At 56.3% G+C, this 14,800-nt stretch overlaps 1 protein-coding gene across 1 annotated transcript in view; it reads right to left on the bottom strand.

Moving 5' to 3' along the window:
* The window catches only part of ACE (angiotensin I converting enzyme), a 16,925-nt gene that overhangs the window by 938 nt on the left and 1,187 nt on the right, over nt 1-14,800 (bottom strand). The window contains exons 2-23 of the mRNA XM_010157495.1: nt 12,094-12,261; nt 10,628-10,715; nt 10,248-10,391; nt 9,817-10,008; nt 9,559-9,656; nt 8,890-9,062; nt 8,379-8,602; nt 6,844-6,988; nt 6,402-6,500; nt 6,054-6,176; nt 5,382-5,593; nt 4,700-4,836; nt 4,251-4,409; nt 3,753-3,840; nt 3,405-3,548; nt 2,988-3,179; nt 2,567-2,664; nt 2,108-2,280; nt 1,416-1,639; nt 1,042-1,186; nt 748-846; nt 200-322 (exon numbers count right to left, since the gene is read on the bottom strand). Coding sequence (XP_010155797.1) covers nt 200-322; nt 748-846; nt 1,042-1,186; nt 1,416-1,639; nt 2,108-2,280; nt 2,567-2,664; nt 2,988-3,179; nt 3,405-3,548; nt 3,753-3,840; nt 4,251-4,409; nt 4,700-4,836; nt 5,382-5,593; nt 6,054-6,176; nt 6,402-6,500; nt 6,844-6,988; nt 8,379-8,602; nt 8,890-9,062; nt 9,559-9,656; nt 9,817-10,008; nt 10,248-10,391; nt 10,628-10,715; nt 12,094-12,261 — 3,248 coding nt within the window. The remainder of the gene's footprint in view (nt 1-199; nt 323-747; nt 847-1,041; nt 1,187-1,415; nt 1,640-2,107; nt 2,281-2,566; nt 2,665-2,987; nt 3,180-3,404; nt 3,549-3,752; nt 3,841-4,250; nt 4,410-4,699; nt 4,837-5,381; nt 5,594-6,053; nt 6,177-6,401; nt 6,501-6,843; nt 6,989-8,378; nt 8,603-8,889; nt 9,063-9,558; nt 9,657-9,816; nt 10,009-10,247; nt 10,392-10,627; nt 10,716-12,093; nt 12,262-14,800) is intronic.

Below are 14,800 nucleotides of genomic sequence, written 5' to 3'. Positions count from 1 at the left end.
GTCTGCTTTGGCAGCCCCAGCCCCAGCCCCCAGCCCCAGGTGCCCCTCCGGGGGTGTCCCTGCCCGCACCCCAGGGACAGAGACCAGAGCATCCCACACCCTGGATGACCAGGGCCTGCATTGCCCCCTGTCTTGATGGCCTGGCTTTAAGGAATTTGAGGACATAAATGTCCTGGCTCTGCCCTGCCCACACACCTACCCCAAGATCTTCCCAGCCTCCTTGGACTGGTAGATGTCACACGTGTGCAGGGGACCCGTGTGCCCAGCTGCCACACAGAGCGCCTGGTGGAACTGGAACTGGATCACGAAGCTGACAAAGTACCTGGGGGGAAGGGGTGGAGAGGGATGAGGACATGGGAATGGACCCTCTGCGTGGCTGTGCAAGAGATTATGTGCCCCCCACCCCAGGCTTCATCCCCTGGTTGTATCCGCCCAGTCTGGAGGAGCATCACTGGCTTTGGAGCTGCATCAGCTCAGTCCAATCTGCTGATGCCATTTCTGCTTTAATGTGTTTTATGGCTGCCTGGGTGGCTAAGCCCATCCTCCTCACACAAGGAGAAATTCCCCCAAATCCAGCCTTCCTCTCCAAGGCTCTGTCAGGGTCCCCAGAGCTGCCCAGCACCCTGAGGATTGTACCACCAAGTATCCCACCAGCCATGAAACAAGGTGCCGTGGCTGGCACCTGAACTGGAGATCCTGCTTCTGTGTCCAAGTGGTGTTGCTCCTGCCCCAGCCCTATCCACTCACCTGATGTAGGGGACGTTGGCAGGGATGTGAAACTTTGCCCCGGGGTCAAAGTCATCTTCAGACCTTGGTGCTGGTGGGCATAAGCCTTGGTACTTCATCCTGGGCGGAGAAGGAAAGCATGGGGAGGAGAAAGTAGGGTAAGCCAGGAGGGGACACAGCGGGGTGTGAGGACAGGGTGAGGGGTTACATATCCCGTTGTGTCCCATTGCAGCCAATTTGACCACAGGGAGAAAACACCCAGTGGGATGATGGCCAAGGCCCTTACACCAAAGAGAGGTCTGAATTCAAGCACACCTGAGGTTCCACCACTGCTGATTGTACTCGTCCTCCTTGATCCGCCCATCAAACACCTTCCAGCGCCACTGGTCCATGAGGTACCCGAAGGGCAGGAAGGCGATTTTGTCCAGGGCGATGCTCATCAGGTAGTTGATGTCACTTTCTGCTCAGGGTGGGAAGGTGTGACCAAGGTAGTACTGTACCCACCTCGCCACCCCATATGGGTCGTTCTGCCCAAGAGCAGGGTGTCCCTGCCAGGTCCTGTCCCCTCCATGCATGCAAAGCCACTGTGCATGTCCCTGACCCCTTCCACCCTGCCCAGCCCATCTTGATCCTCCACATTTCCAGCTGTTCCCAGCAGCCCCCCCCACTTTGCTTCCCTGCCAGCTCACCCTTGTTGTCCGTAACTTGGTCCAGCAGCTTGATGCTGTGCAGGTGTTTGGGAGTGGAGACGGACAAGGCCATGACATCCCCGATGGCCTCATGGAAACCAGGGTTAGCCCCATCACGGAATGAGATGGGCTGGTCCTTGTACTGCAGGAAGTACTGGACGTGGCCCATCTCATGGTGCACTGTGATCAGGTCATCCATGTTCACCACGGTGCACTGCTTGATCCTGGACCAGGACATGGGGGTTGGGGAGAAAAGGGAGGGCAGTGATGGGGTGAAAATCTCCAGGAACCATCATACCCTCTTGAGTTATTTTTCCCTTTGACCTCCTTCTCCACATGCTCCCACCCCACAACTGATGCCAGGCTGGGCTGGTCCTACTCCATGGGGCTGTTATCCCTCTTTACTCCTGCATTTTCTGCTGACCCTGCCCATTCCCCATTCCAGTTCATCAGCATTTCCATTCTCCATGGCAGGGCAGGGAAGGCCCTAATTTTTCCCCATCCCCCACAGGGCTTGCTGCCAGCAGCATCAGCATCTTGGGAACCGGTGGCAATGCCACAGTGGGGTTGCCACAGCCACAGGGCAGGACAGACTGTGGTGCCATCAGGCCACATGTCCTTATGCTACAAAGACACTGCTATCTTCCCCAACACCACGTCAGTTGGGACCACCACTTGCTCCCCACAGGCACCTGAAATCCTTGCGGTTGTAGAAGTCCCAGGCCGAGGCGTGACACACCACCTCCCGCCCGTCTGTTGGCTTCTCGATCATGGACTTGTCCCAGAACTCCTGCGGCATGGGGATAAGGCCCAGCGAGGTAAAGAAACGGTCCGACTCCTCAAACATCATCTTGGGTGTCCAGCCCTGGGGAGAGAGCAGAGGGAGTACCTGGTGAGGGGCAGTGGGGGGTGCTGGGGGCTGTGGGAAGGATGGGAGGCCAGGGACAGCCTTGTTCCTTTGGGAAGACGAGACCTTTTTGGGGCGGTTAGAGCTGGATCCAGCCCTTGGCATAACCAGGTGGGAACATAATACAGATGAGGCATGGAAGTTTTTGGCAGCACCACAGCATTTGGCAACATGGGTAGGGGCAATGACCAAAGGGTGCTGAGTCCCAAGGGGCTTCCCCAGAGCAGCCTGGAAAACCACTGACCTGTTTTTTCATGGCAGGGGTGGCATCCACCTTGGTGGCATCTGGGAAAGGTATCACCAGGTCGAAAATACTGGACCATGACTGGGCCCACATGTTGCCTGGGAAGCACAGGAAGACAACACATGGCAGGAGGGAGACAGGGAGAAGAGAAAAAAGGCAACCAGTTACTCCTGACTCCTGCACAGGGTGAAACCACCCTGCCTGGTCCCTGCCCTGCTTGCACAAGCAGGAGCCTGTCCATGCAGGAGAGGTAAAGTCATGCTGAGTGTGTAGCCCTTCCCTGGGGCAGACTGGCCTCTGCAGACCCATCTCACGGAGCCTTGGCCCTTGGGCCAGAGCTGAAGAGACCAGCCTCAACTTTTGGCAGGACTGGGAGCCAACTATGCCTGGTTGGAGATACGTGCTCAAGCAGAGCCCTTACCTAGCAGATGAGCAGGGATGGGACCCTTCAGGTTTATGTGCTCTGCACCATAATTTCTGAATAGGGCTCGGCGTACATAGGCATGCAGGTTGAGGTACAGGGGCTGCAGCTGCAGGTACAGCCTCTCCAGATCTTCCTCAAAGGTGGGTGTCTCGTACAAGGATCTCCAGTATGCCCCATTGTCTGCATAGCCTGTGGTAGGGCAAGAACAGAGCTGTCAGACACTGCCCTTCTTGGGTAAGAGTCTGCCTTGCTGCCCAGACCCCCCAGGTGTCTGTCTATGGGACAGTGGATCACATGGGATTGGTGCAACCTCCACACCCTCAAGATTTTGACCCTCAGTTGCATGATCAGCCTAATCCTTTACTCGCAGGCGTTTAAGACCGTGGTGAGTCTCTGAGGGAGTTGGGCACTGACCATTGAGAACAGCTGCCTTGTTGCTCAGTTCCACGTATCGCTTGTAGTTGTTCCTGATCTTCTTCCCAGAAGCATCCCGCCAGCCCTTCCAGGCAAAGAGGAGCTCATCATAGTCCCGTGAGTTGGCCATGGTGTCTGTGAGGTCTGAAGAGAGAGCAGTGAAGCCAAAGTGATGCTGTTGGATGGGCTGCACGGATGTAATAGTGCTAAACCCAACGTGTTGCTCAGGGACCATCACAGAGAAGGTGGGAAAACCCATTCATGACCCTTCTCCATGCCCCTGTTAAAAAAATCCCTCCTTTCTGGGCCTGTTGCAGATGACTCACTGGACACTCTGCCAGATCTTACCAGGATCCAGTGGGTGACAGATATTGTTCTCTTGGCAGACCTTGGCTACACTGTACGTGGTCTCCATATCTGAGAGGATGGTGTTATACTGCAAAGAAAAGTGGACCCTGTGAGCTGGTTGTCCTTACTCCTGCTCTTGGAGAACGTCACAGCCCATTGAGATGTTCTTAAGTGTTTTCCTCTGGCCCCTTCCAAGGCCGAGTGTGACCCCAAATGGAGGCAATTTGGAGCCAATACAAGAGGGACTGGGGCCAACAAGCAATGTGCCATTGCTACACAAGGAGCCAGGCCCCACTGCAGCCTGGGGCAGGCAACCTTTGGGTGTGAAACCCTGCTGACAAGGATTTTGGCGTTGTGTAGCAGGTAGCAAACTATCACCTTTTTCAAGGGCAGGGGATGGCTTCCCAGTGGCATTCCTAAAAGTTGGGAGAAGCCTGTGTCTCCACACAAGGTAGTGGCAAGGGACATCCTGTCCTGCTCTGTCCCCTTGCAGCTCACCTCCTTCAGCTCGTTCTCAGGCAAGGCTGCCCTCTCAATGACACTCAGCTTCTTGAGGATGCGTGTGACGCTTTGATCCTGGAAGTCGGAGGGGTCGAACTGCCTGGCCCTCATGCCGTACTCAAGGGTGTGCTTGGACATGGCCAAGTTCTTCTCCAGCTGCAAGGGCAGGAGGGGATGTAAGAGGAGTTACTTCAAGGAAATCCCTGAGACAGGCCATCACTAGAAACACCACCTGGCATGCCTCAACGGACAACCTCCCCATGGCTACCCTTGTAGGTACCTATGGCATGACAAGGGTTTTCATGGATAAGGCGCCTCCTGGGTGCCCCTTAGCTGGGGGCAGAAGCTGCCCTGGTTTTCAGAGTTCATCTGAAACATGCCCTGGGTACCAGCTGCCTGCCTTGGCTGTTGTCTCTCCCTGCACAACCCCAGGTTTGTTCCCATACCATGATCTCTTTGTTGTGGTCGGTGATGTTGGTGTTGTAGGCCCAGGATGCCTCGGTGTAGGCGTTCCACACTGTCTCGGCCGTGCTGTTGTACTCAGACAAGAACTCTTTAGCTTGTGCTTCATCTGCTATTTTGTCTAGAAGAGGAAGTAAATGGGGGAAGAGGGGAGAAGGTCAGAAGAGTCCTTCTCTTTGCAAGACCGCCACCCCATGGAGAGGCTATGGTTGATCTTTTCCCAGAACTGCAGGTACATTGAAGGATACCACAGCTTGAGAGCAGGTCCCTAAGAAATGAGGACAGAGAGGCACTGTTGGGGTGTCCCATTGGACAGACAATGGGATAACAGGACAAGCTGCATGCCCCAGACCATCCCATGTGAGCAGAAAGCTTGCAGAAAGGATGACCTCTCGCACCATGACTGATGTCATTACTACAGCAACTGAACCACAGCTTTAGACAACAGCATATCAAGGGGCTGGCTAATGGCACCTGCTTCCTGAGAAACAACACCCTGTGGGGCTCCATGTGGAGCTGGTTCTTTCTCTCTCCTGGCATGGGGACCTCCCACACCCATAGCCCTTGCCTCCTCAGCATTGTCCTGCCTCCTCAGCATTGTCCTGCCTGAGGGTTAGTGATGTTCCTTGGGACCTCCCCAGACCCAGGAGGTTGCTGCTGCCTTACCAATGCCTTCAGGGTAGCCTTCAGGGATAGGGGGGCGCCAGTCAAACTCGGGCCAGCCCAGCACCTCATTGGTCTTGCTGTTCTGCTCCTGAAGCCACTTGGTGACAGGGCTGAAGTACTCCAGGAGGGCCCCAGCATCCATCTTATCCGTGCCAGTGAGGTTGAACAGGATATCCTGCCATGACTTGGAAGATCCAGCTTTCAACACTTCCCTGCAGAGGAGTGGCACAGCAAGAGCCAGCATGAGGCCAGGAGGGGGATGGGAGAAAAGCAGTGATGGTATTTTGGCAAGGGTTGAAGATGCTATTCCTGAGTGGGACATGAACCCAGGAACTGCCTCTGAAGCCCCCTGCATATGGGGACTGACGATTCCTCATCACATATTTATGGATTTGTTAACACCCAGGGAGTCAATAGGAACCAAATGTGCTTTAGTGACCTCTTGTGTGGGTGGGAGCTCATGGCAAGGACGACGACAGTACTCTGGTGAGGACCACTCACCCCACCCCAGAGCTTTTCCATCCATCCATCCATCCATCCAAAGCTATTTTTTCAGCCATCTCCATAGCCACTTTTCCTTCCTTCCTCTCTTCTTTCCTTCCTTTTGCACATCATCAACTTCCACACACACATCTGCCCATGGCAATTGTCCCAATCCGCCTCTGTCCCCACCTGAGTTTGGCTCCAGCCTCTTTGGACATGTAGATGTCACAGGTGTGCAGGGAACCCTTGTGGTTGGCCGCCTGGCATAGCGCCTTGTGAAACTGGAACTGGAGGATGAAGCTCACAAAGTACCTGACAAGAAAACCCATGAAGGTGAGCAAAAAGGGAAGCAGACAAGTCCCAGGGCATGGGAGAAGGCACCCAGCCACATGTCAGCTCCCACCATTTGTGGTCCCAAGCATTGGATGTTATCTGTGTCTTTAGCAGGAGCAACACATCCCTGTCCCTGCCCACAGAGCTGAGTCCCCACTCCCTCTGCTCCCCCAGTACCCTCCGTACCCTCGCCTGCACTTCTACCTGATGTAAGGGGTGTTTCCAGGGATGTGGTACTTTGCTCCAGGGTCAAAGTTGCTTTCATTCCTTGAAATCGGAGCACAGATACCCTGGTATTTGGTTCTGTAGACAACAGAGAACATGAGCATGAGCATGGAAATAAGGTCAGAAGAATCAAGGCAGGGAACGGGAAGGGAAAGCAGAGTGCTGAAGAAATCTGCACAATTAAACCGTGCTTCCATGTATTTCCATCCCTCCATCCATCCATCCATCCATCCATCCATCCATCCATCCATCCATCCATCCATCCATCCTCTACCCATCCCACCCATCCATCTATCCACAGTTCTCCAGCCATCTCCGTGGCTACTCTTTCCTTTTTCCCTTCCCTTCTTCTTCCCTGACTTCCTTCCTTGCACACCCCCAGCTTCCACACTCCCATCCACCCCTGGTGACTGTCCTCTACCTCAGATACCACCAGTCGTAGTTGTAACGGTTCGGGGGTGTGCGGCCATTGAACACATTCCAGCGCCACTGGTCGATGAGGTAGCCGAAGGGCAGGAAGGCAATCTTCTCCAAGGCCATCTTCAGCAGGTAGTTGATGTTGCTCTCTGCATGAAAAAGAGCCGGAACCAGGTTGAGGAGGAGTTGGGCTGGAGACCACTATGGCCACTAGACTTTTTATGGGCAAGAGGGTGAGCAGACCTGGATGAGAAATGGGGACAGCATTTCAACATGCAGTTTTGCTCCCTAGAGAAGGCTGCATAGGACACAGGAGGTTTCTCTAGATACAGCTCCTTCTTGGGGCAGCAAATGACCTTTTACTGAGTGGGGACAGTGGGAGTGACAAGTGCAGTGTCTCCTTGGTTTCAGCATGGCTCTCAGAGTGAGAAGGTCTCTGCTGAGTGTAATGGTTCACTCCTCACTCATCACCCTGGGGACTCAGCGTGAAGATTTGATTACACCACTGAAAAGGCTTTTATTAGACCCAGAACCGGAGTCAGCTCTGGGGCAGTCGCCGCTGTATCATGGGGCGCACAGGGGATGGTGACATCTGCTTTCTCCATTGCCTTGAGGAAATACGGGGAAGGAAGGTTAGAGAAGGACCTGCTGGAGACCCAGCTGAAGCTGTGGGGTCAGAGACGGGTTGGCAGCACAGCTCTGAGGGGCAGTTGGCTGCCATCTCCGTGGTAGCGTGGCTGCCAAGGGCTGGTTAGTCGGGCAACGATGCCTTGAGGCAGCGACCATCTGCTCTGTGGTGCTTATGCATCATTGGCCCAACGCTCTTGGCTGCTGCAGTGGCTTCCCTGTCATGAAACACACTTAATGACAAGTCAGGAGGATCCCAGGACTGTCCCTCCTCCACAAAGCAGCTGCCTGTGGCAGGAGTCTACGAACGCTCGGTTTCCTCCGCTGCCGTCTGCTTTGACGTGTCAGCTGAGAGACGTTGGGCGGGGGAGAGACTCTTGCCAAGCCGGGCAGTGCCCTGCAGCGACACGTCCTCCTCTGCTGTGCCGGCTGGCAGGCAGACACATCGCCCGCTGATGGCCCTCGTGACTGTGCACGTAAGTGCTCAGTGCCACCTCCACAGAGCTACACTGGGAGCTCCTGGGGTGAATGTTTCTTGGCAAGGGAGGGGGGAACGCTGGGAAGGTCAAAACAGATCAAGAACAAAGATGCTGTTTTCAAGTCTGGGGCTCTGATGGAGAAGGGAAGGGCACAGACAAGCTCTGGAGAGCATCCCTCCTGCCCTCAGGGGTGAAGAGGGTGGAGCTATGAAGGGTCCCACATGGACCCATGGAGACAAGAAGGGATTGTGCATGGACCCACGGAGACAAGAAGGGATTATACATAGAACCAAGCGTGGGTGAAAGGCACACATCAGTCATGGGGTCTTGCCTGCTCTGGGCTGCACTGGCAGACTGCAGCCCACCCTGGCATGTCCCAAACCATTCCTGGTGCCACAGACAGTGCCTGAGCTCCCCAGGGTGGCTGCCATACCTGTGTCCTCGGTGGCACTGCTGAGGAGACCGATTTTTTTGAGGTGGCTGGGGGTGGAGACAGACAGGGACATGACATCGCCAATGGCCTCGTGGAAGCCAGGGTTGGCCCCGCTGCGGAAGGAGACAGGCTGGTCCTTGTACTGCAGGTAGTACTGGACGTGGCCCATCTCGTGGTGCACTGTGAACAGCTGCTCCATGGTCACCGTTGTGCACTGCTTGATCCTGACAGATGAAAAGAGAGCATGGCCTGAGCTGGGTGAGGGAGACCAGATGCCTGTGCACCCCCTCGATGGGAAGGACCCACCAGGGTCCCTGAGAGGGTAGCAGTACCCCATGGGGAAGGGGAAAGACCCAGGGGAGGGGAAGGCAGGACAGCATGGGACCTTAACCCAAGAAGGCAACAGGTTGGGCTGTATGGCCAGGCTGGGGGTACCCAAAATGATGACCACCAAGGGGTATAGAGGAGGGTCTTACCCTGTAGCCCTGGGTCCCTGCATGCCCTCACGCACCTGAAGTCCTTGCGGTTGTAGAAATCCCAGGCTGAGGCATGACACACCACCTCCCGCCCATCTGTTGGCTTCTCCAGCATGGACTTCTCCCAGAACTCGGGAGGCATCTCCAGCAGCCCCAGGGAGGTGAAGAACTCCTCCGAGACCCGGAACATGTGGGTGGCATTCCAGCCCTGATGGGCAGCAGGCAATAGGTTACGGATGAGGAAGGGGCTGCCCATGTCCTGGACATCATCTCTGATGCTGTTCCAGCACCATGGGAATGAGGTGGGTCCCTGCAAGGGACCCGGGTCCTGCCCCTCGCACCCTGATGGGGAGCCTTGGCCCCACACATGGTGTGAGCATTCCTAAGAATCACTGAACACTGATGCTGGTGCCCAGCATGGGCAGGAGAGATGTGACAGTGTGGACGCAGCCCCCAACCTGGGGACTGGCATCAGTCTCACTGTCCTGTCCTTCCTCTTTGCCCACCTGCTACCTCTTTGGTCATTGCCAGAGGGGGAGTGAGGTCATTTTTTTGTGTTTTCCCCTCCAAGACATGGCTTTTTTGCTATCCCCTACACAGGTGTGAGAAACCACTCCCACGGGGTCAATGTTATGGGCAAGCCTTGGCCAACACTCCCTGGTTTTGTCCCCCTGGTGCTACTAGTGAGTCCCTCAGACCATCACCTGCTGCACCATGGTGCTCGTGACATCGAGGTTGGGCTTCTCGGGGTAGGGGATCATCAGGTCATAGATGTTGTTCCACTGCTGAGCCCACATGTTGCCTGAGAAGGGAAAACAGCTGTAGCAGAGCTCGTGGTAGGTTGGGAATAAGAGAAACACAGTGATATCTGGGACCTCCCTGTCCCATTATGGCCCTGTGCATGCCCCTGTGACCCCAAGAGCACCCTTGGGCACGGGCTGGGGGCATGTCTCTCCTCTTACCCAGGAGGTGAGCAGGGATGGGACCCCTCAGGTTGATGTATTTGGGGCCATAGCGGTCGTACAGCTTCCTCCGGACAAAGGCGTGCAGGTTGAGGTAGAGTGGCTCCAGCTGTTTGTAGAGATGCTCCAGGTCATCCTCAAAGGAGGTTGAATCATACCAGGAGCGCCAGTAGCTGCCCGTGTCCTCAAATCCTGCCAGGGAGGCAGTGATGATCCCCAGCACCAGGCCCTGGGGACTACTCTCCCACCCAGCCCCAAGAGCTGGGACCAGAGGACAGCAGTTGGAACTTGCCCCTTCCCCAAAGTAGAAATGGACTCTGGATGCCCAGCTGGATGTGGGATGGAGAGAGTAGCAGGGCACCCTGTTGTGCCAGCCCCAATTCCCACCCTTGATACCTCCCCACCCCCCGCATCACCCCTCCTGCTCGTACCATCCATCTGGTAGGCCTCATTGCTCAGCTTCACGAACTCCTCGTACTTGGCACGCAGAGGATTGCCCGCAGCGTTGTGCCACCCCTCCCAGGCGTAGAGCAGCTTCTTGTAGCTGCGGGAGGTGGCCATGATGTCTGAGATGTCTGGGAGAGAGGGGAGAAGTAGGAGGTGAAAGAGGGTCAGGAAAGGGGGGGTGACATCCCATAGCAGCTCTGCAAAGGTGCCACCACCATTGCACCAGACCCTAATACCCATTGGGTTACCCCAGGGCAACTTTGAGGACCATGGATGGGACCTGCCAACCCCAACCCGCTGGGGATGTGGGAACCAGGACAAACTCATGGCCATGGGGTGCTCAGCAGGGAGACAGGGACCATACCTGGCTCCAGCTCCCAGCAGGTACCGTTGGCCAGGCACACCTTGGCCGTGGAGTAGATTTTGTCCATGTTGCTCAGGATGGTGTTGTACTGTGGGGGAACAAAAGACATTGGGGCTGAAAGAGGATGGGAATGGTCCTTCAGGAGGGATTTACAGACTCCCAGCTCCAGAGTGTGTGTCTAGAGGGATGTGGGGGAGGATTGATGTGTTTACACAGCACGTTTTTGGTGAGATAAGCGTGTTAGCATCCAGAGTTTTTGCAACCATCACATGGTGGGAGTAGGGAGGCGCTTTGGGACAGTCAACCCACGCACAGCCACTCCCAAACGCCCCCCCAAACACGGCACAAGCACTCATAATGTCCTGGAGTGGGACTATTTATAAAACCCTTTGTCAGCGGGGCTGCGGCACGGTCTGTTTATCTAAGCGGGTTACAAAAAAAAAAAAAAGAAAAGCAGGAGGAGGAGGGGGGTTTATTTCTATGAACTTCAACAACAGCAAACAATAGCAACAGGAGGTTTCCTGGAACCTGCATGGGGAGTCCATTCCCAGAGAAGGAAATTCCTCTGCTCCGTCCCCCCCTGCTCCCATCTCTCTGCTCCGGCCAGGCAGAGGGATGGAAACAGGGGATGGTGGTAGATGGAGCTGCCTGGGGATGAGTGAGACATGGCTGATGTGCAGGGAGGAGTCCTGATGCTGACTGTTATCTGGGAAAGGGTAGGGATGGGTTTCCTGGAAGGAACTGGGGCTGACGCTTCTCCGGAAAGATCTGTATCACTAGGCTTTGCCAGGGTTTTGGTGGGGAGGGCTGTCAGGGAGCCATGGGCCAGGCTGGAGGGGACAGCAGTGCCAGTGTCCCTGCACTTGTGCAGAGGCAAGTAGCTGCAAACCTCAGCCTGAGCAATATTTTCATGCGCAGAATTCAAAATCATGTTGCATTTAGGTAAATGACCCTGAAGGCTTAGGACCATGATGGAAGCTCACAATGTCCTGATGTCCCTAGCGCAGAATTGTGTCCCCAAGGCACAGTGTTTCTGGGCTCTCAGGGAGGGATCAGCAGCCAGGTGACTGCAGCAGCCCCCCTTTTCAGTGGGCTGCATCCCCGAGGAGCACCAGGGACAGTGTAGAGCCAGCTGGCCCCTGGCCATGGGCACAGACTGACTGGTCTCCAGCTGATGCCCAATGCCACTCTGTGTAAGCAGGAAGTCTCCAGTTCCTACTGGGATAGCCCTGAGATGAGTTTAGGGCTGGATAATGGGGCCAGGAGAAACCCCACATTCCCTGGAGATGACAACGCGTCTCCCCACTCCATCACTGTCTTGCCTGTGCAGAGGCAAAGGACACCCTCCAAAATGCAATGGAGGGTCAACGGGCCAGCAGCTGAGTTTGGAGACTTGGGAAAAATCCCTCTGGGGAGGTTTTGCAGCACCCCAGCAATGCCCAGGGCTTTGCCAGCTCCCTGCCTACCTGCTCTCTCTTCTCCAGGGGCAGGTTAGAGGGTCCCAGGGTCTGGATGGAGCCGATGATTTTCTTCAGCTGCGGGTCAGTGAAGTTGTTCCAGATGTTGCCAAAGAGCTCCTTGGCTTTCTTCCCCCACAGCTCTGTGAAGCTTTGCTCCTCCAGCGATGCCTCGACCTGTACAGCGAGAGGGGACATGAGGACTCAGGACCAGCCCTGGGACATGCCACCATCCAGGTGACAGTCTGGGGGCTGGGGTCAGAGCCACAAGTGTTTGTGGGAGCCGGAGGGGACATGAGGTGGCAGGCAGGGCTGTCCGCAGTCCGTGACATTCATAGATAGAGACATCAGCTTCCAGCTGACGAGGCACCGTCTGCATCCCCCACTCGCCTGCGGTGCTCCCAGTGAGCACCCTCCAAGGTAGCCTTTGAGGATGTTTTGGAGGTAAGTCCAGGGTGTCATGGCCCGGATGGGGTGGGGATGCTGGGATGGGGTGCTCATGCCACGTGGGCAGGGTGTCTGGGTGCTCCCGGGCTGGCTCTGGCAGGTGCCAGACCCCAGTTTCAGAAGGAGCTCTGAGGGCTGGCTTCATTTTATTCCTATTCCTTTTTTTCTCACCCTTGCAGAAACCCAAAGGAAAACTACAGAGATGCTACAGTCACTTTTCTCCTTCCTATACCTCCTGCTAGATCTATAAATTTCTCCTTCTGCAGCCTGTGCCCTGTAAGTGCCATACCTGGGTTTCACCTTGCAGAGGGACACCCATGTGCACCCAGCCCCTGGTTCTGGGTCTCTCGCTGTCGCCCATCTCCTGCCAGCCCCAACCTCTCTTCCCAGGGCCGTGGGACGGCAGAGAGCTGCCTGCACCGCAGGGGGTTATTTAGGCAGCTGGAGCCGTGGCCAATGGCCACGATTTTGGGACAGGGTGTATTGCAGGAGGTCACATCCCAGCCTGGCCAGTGTCAGCTGTATTTTCAGGATATGCTGATCTTCTGAGTGTCCCGGCCTGGGTGACACGCAGGATGGAGTGAGAAGGTGCAGAGTGCCTGTTTGCTGCCCGTGCGCCATCCCGGCCTGATTTATGGAGCTCATTAGCTGTTATTCGTGACATTTTTAGCCTGGCTCCAACAAGCCTGGTTTGTTTTACTTTAATCTTCACATTCCCTCAGCTGGCAGTGGGGAGGGAAGGGAGTTGCGGTGCGGCAGGGCTGGAGGTTGACCGGGGCAGGCACCCACGCAGCCAGGGTCATGGGGGTGGGGATGCCAAAAATTCTAGGTCTCCTTGGTTGCCCACCCATCACCCACTTTGGACATCCTAGCACCCACAGTATCCCTCTGGGTACCAACCAGCCCTGATCCTTTCACATGCCAGGAATCACCAGCCCCACGGACACCCTGCACTGGAGCAAGATGTTCCTGCATCACCCCACTAAGTGGGGGATACCTTTACCCCTTCCCAGACCCCGCTGCAGAGCCAGGGGAGCTGTAGGAAGCAGAGTCCAGCTGTGTTTCGTCTTCTCCTTGAACAGGTGCCTGTGTTTGGTCAGGCAAATTGTGCCCTGAACTCTCCTGACAGCTCCGGTGGAGCGAGCCGAGGCCGGCAGCGCTGCCTGGGACCACCTTGCCACAGCCGTGTCCACCAGCCCTGGCCCTTGCCCCTGCAGCTGGGAGCTGTTTCTGTGGGGGTGCCCCTTTGGGCATCTCAGAGGGTCCTGGATGCCCACAGCCTGCAATTCTCCCTACCAAAGCCCCCCAGCCCAGTCCCTCCCTGCTCCTGGTTGAAGATTCAGCAGGGCAGGATGCAGCTCAGAGTGTTGGGGCTGCTCTGCCCCAGGCACCCAGAAATGTCCTGCATCCATGAGCAGCCCCTGAACCCCAAACACCATTGCCAGCCTCTCGCCTAGAGCCCAGCTTACATCCCTCCTTCCCGCAGCCAAGCTCCCTGTCTGTCATTCCAGCGTCCCTCTGACCGTCCCTGCATGGCTGGGGGCTGCTTCCTTTGGCTTCCTGTCCCTCCATGTCACTTTGGGGGCCACCTTTCGTGGCAGGTCCTGAAGGACCCCAGACCACAGTGGGCTGGCTCGTATGTTGTAGATGTGTGTGGGGTTTGCCTGGCCCAAAGGTCCTCCAGATGCCCCAAATTCAGCCTTTCAGGTCATGCTGGCCAGCCATTAACCCTTCAGTAGTCAGTGCCTCCCCATCGCAACGCACACCTCCCTGCTGCCCATCCGTGGGTTGATCTCAGGGGCTGGATCCCCTCCGTGTCCTGGGCTGGCTTGGGAGCCTTGACATGGGGGGGGCACCTGGCTGGGATCCTCAGGCAGAGGAAAGGGTGAAAGCTGTCCTGGAAACGCCTCTTGACAAAAGTCCATGCAAGGTGCTTTCCTGGCCCTAACCTTGGACTCGGTGTGGCCGGGATGCTCCCGCCCCAGGGTCCTTGGCCGCACCACAACATCTGCAGCAGATGCTGGGTCCCTGCCCAGACATCGCGTCAGCTCGCCAAAAGAAGGCTGAAGGGGCACTTGGGTGCTGGCGGGTGTCCTGCCAAGTTGGCAGCGGCTGGACCTGGCAGCGATCTTCCCTCAGCACAGGAAGACACGTTTCCATCCTACTGCAGGGCATGCTGTATCCCCCACCTTCCCCCTGGGATACGGAGTAGTTTGGGGCTGTATGGCAGCTCTTGGGGTGCAGGGGTGATGCTGGGGTCCCTGAACTG

The sequence above is a fragment of the Eurypyga helias genome, unplaced genomic scaffold (assembly GCF_000690775.1).
Source record: "Eurypyga helias isolate BGI_N326 unplaced genomic scaffold, ASM69077v1 scaffold13658, whole genome shotgun sequence".
Classification (NCBI taxonomy): Eukaryota; Metazoa; Chordata; class Aves; order Eurypygiformes; family Eurypygidae; genus Eurypyga; species Eurypyga helias.
This window is presented reverse-complemented; position numbering and strand designations above follow the sequence as displayed.